Genomic DNA, 11367 nt, shown 5'->3' on the forward strand with positions numbered 1-11367 from the left:
AGATGGGTTCCTTGAGTGACCAGGATCACTGTGGCTCACACTATGGGCAGAGAGGGGAACTGAGTGAAGGTGTATTAAGAAGTGGAGAGAGAATTTCCACTGAAAGGGTACCAACTACTCTATTAGACACTTTGCCTGTATTTTTGTCACAATCACCCTATGAAATGTGCATGATTGTTCCCATTTTTCAAGTGAGGAAATTTTTTTTTTAAAACTCAAAAAACATCTTTTTTTCATTTAAAAAAGTATTTAGAACACCTAAAAACAAGGCAACATTTATTCTTTCTTCTCGTCTTCCGGTGTGGGGTCTGCTGGTGGTTCCTCCACGGTTGCACTGTTGCTCTCTGAGCCAGTGTTACTATCACTGGTCCCTTCCTCAGCCATACTGTCCACCCCCTCTTGCCCGCTCTCCTTGTCCTCAGGAGTAGATGTGCCTTCTTCACCATTCTGTTGGCTCTCCGTCGCTTCTTCAAGGTGTGTCTCCTTTGTCTCCATTGGGACACTCTCGTCATCCTTCTTGTCCTCGGTCTTACTGGCAGCTTGCTCTTCCTCAGGAACCATGCTGCTCTGACTGCGTTCAGCTTGCTCCGCTGCCTCTTTTTCTCTTTCCTCCTGCCTTTTGCGAGCCTGTTCCTCTGCCTGTGCAATTTCAGCGGCAATTTTTTCCATATCTACTTCCACTTTCAAACCGCACAACCTTTTAAGTTTATTGTTAAATGAATCTGTGCTTTCCAGGAATTTCCTCTTCTTTTCCTGGTGTCTCTCCTCTATTTGAAGAAGTTCAGCTTCTAGTTTTTGCTGATGAACCATTAAGGACTGGACCTGTCATTTGAGGACCTGCATTCTAGCTGTTGTGACAACTGACCGAACATCTGGCACCACACTCTCACTAAGGATTTCACTGATGAGGCGGTGGTTTCTCTGGAAATGGGCGGTGGCTGTATGCTTCATTGAAAAGCCATCATCATAATCATCTGGATCTTCAGCAGGCTGAATGCTCATGTAAGGTTCTCCTTTCTCCATGCGAGACTGTCTCTGTCGACTTTCTTCCTCTAAAGCAGCTTCTGCACGACTTTTTGCATTTATATAAGCAAGGTATGCGGGGGAATTATGATAGGCCTTCATAGATTCATTGTACTCTATCTTTTCTGCTTCATATTCGTTTAAATATTCTTGTTTTTCTTCATCAGTGAGATCTCGCCACATGCCACCAATAATCTTGCCAATCTCCCACAACTTTAGGTCGGGGTTGGAAGCTTTTACTTGGTCCCAGACCTTTCTGCTGTACCTCATGTAGGGCATCAGCGGCTTATCTGGTGGCTTTGGGGGTTTTGGAATCGTAATACCAGAGGAGGCTGTGACCCGGCTGTTGGTGCCCGGGTTCCCTCCCAGGCTGTAGTTGTTGTAGGCGAGATGACTGTATGGATTGTATCCCACAAACCCTGGTGTGCTGGGCATTTGTGTTGCAGGAGCTGGGGTGGGAGGTGGGGCATAAAATGGTCTTTCCGCGGGCAGAAAAAGCGCCCGTAGCTCCGGCCTCGTTTTCCTTTGTCCCTCAAGTGAGGAAATTAAAACTCAGACTTGAAATTACTTTCCCAGAGTCATATCTAAGAAATGGCAGATCCAGAAAATGACTTCTGATTTCTGGTTCATGGTTCTTTCTACCAAATATGTATTGGGTACATACTGTGTAATGTGCAAACTATAGTGTACAATTTGCACTCATTGTCTAACTAGAGCATTATGACAGCCTTGAAAAATAGGTAAGTATTGTTGTCCCTATTTTATAACTTAGGAATCTGAGATTCACACTGGTTAAAAGGTCTTGCCAAGCTAGTAGGAGGTGAGGCTTAGTTTTAAACCAATGTCTGTCATATTCCAAGATCCATAGCATTTTCATTATATTCCCCAATAAATATTTGATAAAAAAAAGAATAAATGAATGAGCAAAGACAGCCAATTCTTGGAGTACCTAGAAATAAACATCTGCCTTGAGAGCTGGTTGGTCCCAAGTGGTGGCTAGAGCCATCAAGATTGAAAGGAAGAGAGGATGTCAGATGTGTCTGGGGGTAGAGGATGCTGTATCTTGGTTTCCCTGAGGCTCTGTGGGGCTGTCCCAAGTGGTGACACCAGTAAAGTCTGGGAGCATAGTTGGTTTCATGGACATGTTATCTGAGCACTCCTACATAGCCCTGTGCTCAGAAAGGCTCCATACCCAGAAAGGCCTTGTACTTGGTTTAATGCTCTGGTGTCACTGTCTTGAAATTCTTAATAACTTTTGAACGGGAGGCTTACATTTTAATTTGGTACTAGGCCAGTTCTACAGGGGATCCTAAGTCTTGGAATGACTGCCTTTCTCCATGCCTCTTGGTGTATACTCTTCCCACTTGAAGTCCATTCTGTGCATGGTTCCTGAGTAGTATCCCTAAAGCACAGCTCTGGTGCTGCCATTCTTCCCTCAAGAACCTCCCATGTTTCCCTATTTCTCACTGTTTCATTCCAAATAGCTCAGCCTCCAGAGTCTTCAGTGCCTGCAGCCTCCTCATAGACCCACTCTTACCTCTCAACTGTGGGCACACAGTCCTCAACATGGGCCTGCCTAGGTCCTCCTGCTGGGCTTTGGTGTGCTGCAAGCCTTCAATACCTACAGACTGGAGAAGGTGCCCAGGATCCTGATGAGGATTTATTCTTTTCTGCCAACAACACCAGCCTGGGTTTTGGTCTGTTATGCTCACTGCTATGTTCACAGCAATCAGGAAAGGGCCTAGCACATAGTAGGAACTTACCAAGTAGTGGCTGAATAAATGACTAAATAAATGAGTTCAAAGCTCTCCACAATCTGGCCTCAACATGCTCCAGGCCTAACTCCTACGCACTTCAGCCCAACAGAAAGATTCCTTGTTCCCCATGTACATCCTGTACTGTCCCCACAGCCTGCATTGTCCCTCTTCTAATACTCATTGTCTTCAAATTTGAACCATTTTCAAGACCTAGCTCAAAATGCCATTTCCTTGATGAAGACTCCCCTAAACACCACAGCTGGCAGTGACCTCTTTCTAGACTCTGTAGTTATTGGGACCTCCTCTCTTAAGGCATCTCTCACTTTTTGTGATGTAGCAGGAGAAATCAAACAGACTTGGGATCATTCTTTCTTCTGTCACTTGCTGTGTGATCTTGACCAGTCACTTGCCTCTCTGAGCCTCAGTTACTTTAACTATAAATTATACCTACGTTGTAGGGTTGTGCCATGAATTAAACAAAACAGCTTAGTGTGAAGTGCATGTAATAATAATGTTATTATTGAAAATAACAAGAATAGCAAAGTGTGTCAGAAGGCCTTCTATGTATCTATCTGCACAATCATTATATGAGGCAGACACTGTTCTTGTTATCCCCATTTTACAGATGGAGAAACAGACCCAGAGGTATAGGAATCTGCTCATGGTCACATACCAGGATTGAAAACCTGGACAGCTGGCCCAGGCCCAGCCTCAATGCTCCCTACCTCTCCTGCTCTCTCTCCCTCCAGGGCTTCCTGAAGGCTGAGGCCCAAGCCCAGCAGCAGCAATGTCAGCTTTGGAATTTGCCTCTGCCCAGCCCCACCAAGAGGGACCGATGGTTTGTCTTGAAATGCAAATCATTTGTAATCAGAGGGGCAAGGTAGATAGATGCATCTCTTTCTGTAAATGAAGCTCGAAGCCCTCAGCCTCACTCACCCAAAGGATATTATTTTCCTCATTCTTTTTCTTGGCCTCGAGGAGGGCATGGTTATAGTGTGGTCTCAATGAGGTCTAAATAAAAGCAAACTAGGGCTAATTCAAAACTGGCTGCCTTGCCACCCACACCCTCCTTCACACTGCCTCTCTGCCTTCCTTTCTGCCATTCTGGCTTTGGATTGGTGACAGCCCAGTGATACCCCAGGGGGAATCTTAAGGGGTGCCATGAAACTTTCTAACTCTCTAAACAAAATGAATTTAAACCTTATTTTAACTGAAAAAATTAATGGGAACCATGTCATCCTTAACTGAGGGGGCCAGAGGAGGGGTGCCTAGAAAGTCCACAGAGAGTCAGGAATTGTGGGACTGTGCACATAAGGGACATAGAGAATTGAACTGATTTTCTGGATTATAAAAACCACCTCAAGTCTCAACTGGACTGGGGACCACATGCACCAAGTCATCCTCTACAGGGATTAGTTCCTCAGCTTCTGTTCCCCATACCACCCCATCATTTCCACCAAACACCAGGTACTGACAACATCACTGTCACAGACATTATCAAGGGACAAAACTCTCTTCTGTCTGTGGGTAAGGAGAAGGTAAGAGAGAGCCAGAATCCTGTTTTATGTAATTCATAAATCCACCCTCCTTCCTCAGAGTTCCCTTCTCTGTATGGTTCCAGGTGAAGGGTTGTCTGCAAGAGGAATTCACACAAGAGTTGGAAGGCATAAATGCAGCAGCAGCCATTGTACTCTGCAGGTTGATGAAGAGATATTCTTGAAGCTGGTCTATGCTCTTACCACTCTGCTGGCTCACCTCACTGGCATGGGGCAACTATCAGGCTCATGGCCCTTCCAGCTGCCCAGACCTTGAGTTTCACTGAGTCCTCAGCCAGGAGCACATGCAGCTCTGTGATGAAGGACACCAAGCTTCTTCTGCAGGTCACCCACACAGTCTCAGCTGGAGGTGGTGAGAGACAAGATGTAAGTTCTGATTTGTCCTCTCTCCTATTTCATGTTCAGTTTTTCTTCCTGACTGCCAGCCTTACTCACCTACAGTGACTTCAGTCCTACCTCCAGATGCAGAGACCACAGCCATAGGTTTATTCATCTGCTCCCACGATGGTAGAAATTCTAACTCCCATAATAAATGCTTTATTTCAGACCACTCACAGAGGTTCTGTTTCCATGATCAAACTCGAACAGACACAGAGCTCAATAAATGTTATTTTATTAGTATTATTAGATTGGGTGTTTCATAGGCTGGGACCAGGTCTTTGTCATCTGTGTGTGTACCAAGGGGCCAACAGAGATGCTGTAAGTTGCTTCTGTGATACTTGATGAATAGAAGGGAAGTGAATAAAGGCTTTGGACAATCATCCAGTACTTTCTGTGGCCCACTGTGAGCTAAGTCTTGGAGAGGGCAGGATGGGTACACAAATGAAATTGGATGCAGTTAATGTGCTTCAGCCCAAGTGGATATAGAACATTAACAATCAACAATGACTTATTGACCACATTGCATGTATTACCCTATTAATGCTCACACTAGCTTCTGAGGCAGGTAGGATATGTGAACCTCAGATAAAGTAAGTAGCTTGCCCAAGCTCACACAGAATATATATTGGGGATTTCAGTGGAAAAGCTTAGGCTCTAGAGCCTTTGTGGGGCTGTAACTGATGTACCAGGCAGGGGCTCCCCTAGTGAAGGAGCCCTTAAGGAGTCCAGAGCAAACTCTGCCCCAACACTGTTGAGTGTGAGAGCTCAGAGGCTGATTGGGGGAGAGCCCTGGGCAGGGTGCAAGGGCCAAAGGAGGCTTACTGGTAGGTCATGGGTCCTGAGTTTGGCTCTGAAAACTAAAAAGGACTGACCCCAATTCCTCTTTGTCTTATATACCCATCTGTCACAGAGTTCTATTGATGCTTCACTGGAAATGCCTCTAATCATGCCCTCTTTCTCATTCTAACCATCCTGTCCCTGCCAAACTTCAGACCTTCTGTGTCTCTGGCCTGGACCCTTGGTCCAGCATCTTTCTCCTCGACCTCTTGGCCTCCAATCTTACCTGTTCAAATCCACACTGGCTTTAAGAGCTATCTTTTTCAAACTCAGTTCTGATCATGACATGCCTACACTCAAGATTATATCATGCCCCCACCACCTATTAGGGTTTCATGGGATGAAATAATGACATTAAGATGGAACCATATGAAGTTGCTGATATTCAACTGTTTTTGGCATACAAAAATGTCAAATTCTTCTCATTATTATAATATTGTTAATGCTAATGTGTTAAGACTAGACACAGACCTTGGGGCACCTGGGTGGCTCAGTCGGTTGAGCAGCCGACTTCGGCTCAGGTCATGATCTCGCGGTCCATGAGTTCAAGCCCTGCATCGGGCTCTGTGCTGACAGCTCAGAGCCTGGAGCCTGTTTCAGATTCTGTGTCTCCCTCTCTCTGACCCTTCCCCATTCGTGCTCTGTCTCTCTCTGTTTCAGAAATAAATGAACTTTAAAAAAAAAAAAGACTAGACACAGACCTCCAAACACATCATTCCAACAAGTTTTCTACTCTCTTCCCCTTGTTGTCTATCTGTCTGTTTGGGCCTTTCTATCTTACTCTGTCTGCTTTGGCATATTTCTTCCTTTTTTAAAATATTTATTTTTATTTGAGAGAGACAAAGACAGAGTGTGAGTGGGAGAGGAACAGAGAGAGAGAAACACAGAATCTGAAGCAGGCTCCAGGCTCTGAGCTGTCAGCACAGAGCCTGACGTGGGGCCAGAACTCACAAACTGCAAGATCATGACCTGAACTGAAGTTGGCTGCTTAACCAACTGAGCCACCCAGGTGCCCCAACATATTTCCTTCTTTACCTTGGTTTCATTTTCTCTGTTTCTGCTTCTCACTGCTTCTCACAATGTCTCTGTTCATCTCCCTCCCAAAGTTTTCTCTCTGTCACTGTGTCTCTGGTTCTCTATTCCTGTCTCTATCTCTCTGTCTCTAGCTGTCTTTCTTATATGTCTGTCTTATTATTTCAGCCTGTGTGTGTGTGTGTGTGTGTGCGTGCATGCGCATGAGTATGTACACCCACGTGTGTACATCTCTGGAGCTGTTTCCTGACCTCCCAGGATGCTGCTATGGATGAGGCCCACGTGAAGCTGAGCCCCAGGACTTCCCTGACTGGGAGCTGGAGGGACAGAACAGATTGGAGAAGGCATCTGGCTCAGGGGGTCCAGTCCATCCTCAAGCCCAGGGTGCCCTCAAAAAGGCAGTTCCAGGAGCTTGTGGCCTGCCTTGGGGCTGCAGTCTCATCCTGGCTGCAGCCAGCAAGGCAATTGGTGCAGATGGCAATCACCCAGATGTAAAACCCAGCTGTGCAAATTAGCCCAAGGCCTGTAAGAAATTAGACTTGATCTAAAAGAGATCAGGCTGTGGAAAAGGAAAAATGTTAGTTAAAAGAGAAAATTCCTACTTCCCCCTCCAGGTCATAGATCACAGAAAATAATCCTCAAGTCATGAGGGACTTCAAGGGGCCATCTGGTTTGGCTTGGCTGAATCTCAGAACAGGTCAGACCCCAACAGCCAAGACAATGTCTGTCCATCTTTCAAGAATACAGGCCAGAATTTTTTAGTGTCTTTCCCCAGTACCTGTACTGTGAAGATATTTCAGGGAGAACCCAGACCAATGGAATCACTCACAGTAGCACCCAAATTTGCACCCGAGCTCCAAATTGCCCTCCTTAGTCTTTTATATCTCAGTGTCCAACACCACCATTTACCCAGATGTTCAGGCCAAAGCCTGGGGATTCTCCTTTCTTTCTCTTATCCTCTTGTCCAATTCATCAATAGTCCTGATAGTTCCACTTCCCAACTTCATTCCCAATCTGACTCTTCGCACAACAGGAACACTTACCACCATGGGCCAAAAACCCCCATTATGTCTATCTGGGTGGCTGCACATCTCCTCACTCTCTCTGCCTCTATTATTGCCTCTTATACTTCATTTTCCAGAGAAGCTGGGAATATATTTTAAATGGTTATGCCATTCATATCATGCCATTCTTTCTGTTCAAAACCCTTCTTTGGCCTCTCATACACCAACCCCCAACTATTCACTGTGGCCATAGTCACTGTAGTCATCTAACTACACCCCCATCCCTCCCCACTTCACCCACTCTACTCTAATTACTCTGCCTCCTTACTATTCCTTGAACATAACAAACTCATTCCCTTCTCAGGGACTTTGCCCTTGCAATTCCATCTCCTTAAGATGTTCTTCCCCCATATCCTCACATGGTGTCCTCCCTTCCTTCATTCTGATCTCTACTCAAAGACCACCTTCTCCAAGAGGCTGTCTCTGACCATCTAGCTAAATCAGACCCTACTTTAGCTCTACTCACAAGCACTCCTTAGTCTACAACCTTCCTTTATTTTTCATCAAAGCACTTATCACTACTTGGAATCATATTTTACATTTATTTCATGATTGACTGCCTCCATTACTATTTGTCCAATGTCTACAATAATGCCTAGAACTTGGTAGGTACCCAATAGTGGTTGAATGGATGAATGAAATCCTGTTGCTTACAAACTGTGTGACTTTTTTAACTTTTTAACTTTTCTAAGTTTTAGTTTTCTCATCTTCAAGATGGAAACTATTGCATCTACCTTGTGAGCTGTTGTGAGGAGTAATTGAAGTAACATATATAATAAACACAGTGCATGGCACTAGCAATTACTAATTATTAAAACAACCATTTCAGAGGCACCTGGGTGGCTCGGTTAAGTGTCTGACTCTTGATTTCCGTGCAGGTCATGATCCCATGATGATGAGATAGAGCCCTGCATTGGGTTCTGTGCTGGACATGGAGTCTGCTTAAGATTCTCTCTCTCCCTCTGCCCCTCCCCCACTCAGACTCTCAATAAATAAATAAATAAATACCCACTGTAGTTTCTACTAGATTTTTCTGATTCTGTCCTTTTTTTAAAAAAAAATTTATGTTTATTTATTTTGAGAGAGAGAGATAGAGAGAGCAGGGGAGGGGCAGAGAGAGGAAGAATCCCAAGCAGGCTCTGTACCACCAGTGCAGAGCCCCATGCAGGGCTAAAACCCATAAACCATGAGATCATGACCTGAGCCAAAATCAAGGGTTGGACACTCAATCAACTGAGGCAGCCAGGCACCCTTCTGGTTCTTTCCTTAGTGGAAACAGGGAGCAACTACTCCCCCCTCTTCAAGTTCAATAATTCCAATCATCTTCATTTTTGTGATGTTAAAATATGGTGCTATCGGAGGCAGGAGATGAAAGGAGAAAGGGAACATGGCACTTAGCTGCTAACTTCCTGGAATCTGCCCAGGACAAGAGTGAGCCACATAGACTTAAAATCAAGCCTTAAATATGCTAAAAGAGCTAAGGAAAATCATGGACAAAGAATTAAAGAAAACCAAGAAAATGATGTATGAATGAGAATATCAATAGATACAGAAGTTATAAAAGTATAAATTCCAGAATTGAAAATTGCAGCAACTAAAGTGTGAGCCACAGATTCCCCTTCCTTCTACTAAGAGGCCATAGGACAGGTGGCCATAGTCTCTGAGTTTGAAGTGCAAATCTCATGAGATTCAAAAGGGAAGCATTTAATTACCATTAAGAGGCCTTGAAGCCAAATAGACCTGAGGTTCAAACCCAGTTCTACTATGTAACTTTGGGCAGTGGCTTACCCTCCCTGCCCTCAGTGGTGGTGATCCTAGTAGTCTGCCATGAGGAAGAAATGAGATAGTGCATGCAAAGTACTTAAGCCAGCACCTGGCATGTGGTCAGCATTCCCTAAATGGTAGCTATCATTACAAGTATTATCATGATCTCATCCATCCCTTTCTCAAGGCAGCTCTGCATTCCAACAATTCTCTAGGAGTCTGACTCAAATCCTTTAAACCATTCCACCCTACTGCCAGAAAAACCACCCCAGTTTCAGACTAGCTTCAACACATGGAGGTTTTGCCCTGCACAGAGCAAAAAGGTATAGTTTTTCCTATGGCCAAAGATATCCGGGCTGGAGACACTCTCCCCACTGTCTGGTACCTACAGGCAAGAAGCAAGGACCCAAGTGACATTGGCAAAATGGCAGAGTAAGAAGCTATAAACCCATCCTTCCACAGAAACATCAAAAAGCATGCAGAAACCATCAGTGTCAACTTTGTCAGAACTCTAGAAAAAAGTCAAAGGTAAATAGCAGCCAAGCAGGCATTGAATCAAGAAAAAAAGCCACATTAAAACGCTCCTGCTTTTCAAGGAAGTTTCTGTCAAAACACTAGCTGAACACAAGGTAAAGGAACACAGACTTCAGTGGCCATACATGACAACAAATATGATCTTTGCAAAAATAACTTAGAAAAGGTACTAAATAAATGGAGGACTGAAACCTTTAACAATCAAGAACAGCAAGCCCTGGGGAAGAGGAGAATCTGATTTCCAGGGTTACAACATTATAATATTTGAATGTGTACTTTTCAACAAATATCACAAATGCATACAAGAAAAAGACCAAATGGTCCATTCAAAGGAAAAAAAAAAGGAAACTCAAATATTAGACTTACTAGACAAAGACTTTAAATCAACTGTCTAAAATATACTCAAAGAACTAAGGGAAACCATGGTCAAACAACTAAAGGAAACCAGAAAAACTATGTATGAAGAAAATGAGAATAACAATAGATAGAAATTATATTTTAAAACAATAAAAATTCAGCACCTGAAAAGTATAACTGAAATTTAAAAATCCACTGGGTGGGAGAGGGGGTGTTCAACAACAGATTTAAACTGGCAGAAAAAAGAACTAGTGAACTTGGAGTCAGGACAGTTGAAGTTATTCAGTCTGAGAAGCAGAAAGAATAAAACAAGAAGAAAAGTGAACAGAGCCTAAGAGACCTGTGGGACACCATCAAACACAGCAGTATACACACTATTGGAATCCTATAAGGAGAAGAGAGAGAAAAGGGGACAGAAAGAATATTTGAAGAAATAATGGCTAAAAACATCCCAAACTTGATTAAATGCTCAAGTCTACACATCTAAGAAGCTCAACAAGTTTCAAACTGTTAAAGGCCTAAGCAAAGATCTTGAAAGCAGCAAGAGAGAAGTGACTTGTAACATACAAAAGATCCTCAATAAGATTATCACTCTATTTCTTATCAGAAACCATGGAGACCAGAAGGCAGTTGGATGATATATTTAAAGAGAATACCATGAACAACTGTACACTAACAAAGTAGATAAACTAGAGGAAATGGATAAATTCCTAGAAACACACAAATTACCAAAACTGACTGAAAGAGAAATTAAAAAATCTCAATAGGCCTATAACAAGTAAAGAGATTGAATCAGTAATTTATATAAAACAAGCAAGCAAAAAAACAAAAACCTCTCAACAAAGAAAAGTAGAGGACCACATAATTTAACTGGTCAACACTACCAAATGTTTAAAGAAGATTTAACACCAATACTACATTTCTAGGCCCCTCAGGGTGATTGTCTCCCCGAAAGGGGCCTGCCAGTACCCATTCATTTCCTCACTCTTTCTGGGCTGACCCTAACAGCAGCCTGGCCTTGAACTGAAGACATTTACTGCTCCACACTTTTATGAAGAAAGA

The 11367-nt window shown here is 43.5% G+C and overlaps 2 protein-coding genes across 2 annotated transcripts; both read right to left on the reverse strand.

Moving 5' to 3' along the window:
* Nucleotides 1–264: 264 nt before the first annotated feature.
* LOC131502544 (SWI/SNF-related matrix-associated actin-dependent regulator of chromatin subfamily E member 1-like) lies at nt 265–810 on the reverse strand. Its single transcript, XM_058713326.1, has one exon. It carries the CDS (start codon nt 808–810, stop codon nt 277–279), a length of 534 nt encoding a protein of 177 aa, XP_058569309.1. The 3' UTR covers nt 265–276.
* On the reverse strand, nt 265–1549 carry LOC131502545 (SWI/SNF-related matrix-associated actin-dependent regulator of chromatin subfamily E member 1-like). Its single transcript, XM_058713327.1, has one exon. It carries the CDS (start codon nt 1456–1458, stop codon nt 826–828), a length of 633 nt encoding a protein of 210 aa, XP_058569310.1. The 5' UTR covers nt 1459–1549; the 3' UTR covers nt 265–825.
* Between the last annotated feature and the right edge of the window lie 9818 nt (nt 1550–11367).

The sequence above is a fragment of the Neofelis nebulosa genome, chromosome X, assembly GCF_028018385.1.
Source record: "Neofelis nebulosa isolate mNeoNeb1 chromosome X, mNeoNeb1.pri, whole genome shotgun sequence".
Classification (NCBI taxonomy): Eukaryota; Metazoa; Chordata; class Mammalia; order Carnivora; family Felidae; genus Neofelis; species Neofelis nebulosa.

Excerpts from the sequence above, each read along its gene's own strand:
- LOC131502544 (XM_058713326.1), bottom strand. The coding sequence starts at position 810 with ATGGTTCATCAGCAAAAACTAGAAGCTGAACTTCTTCAAATAGAGGAG.
- LOC131502545 (XM_058713327.1), bottom strand. The coding sequence starts at position 1,458 with ATGCCCAGCACACCAGGGTTTGTGGGATACAATCCATACAGTCATCTC.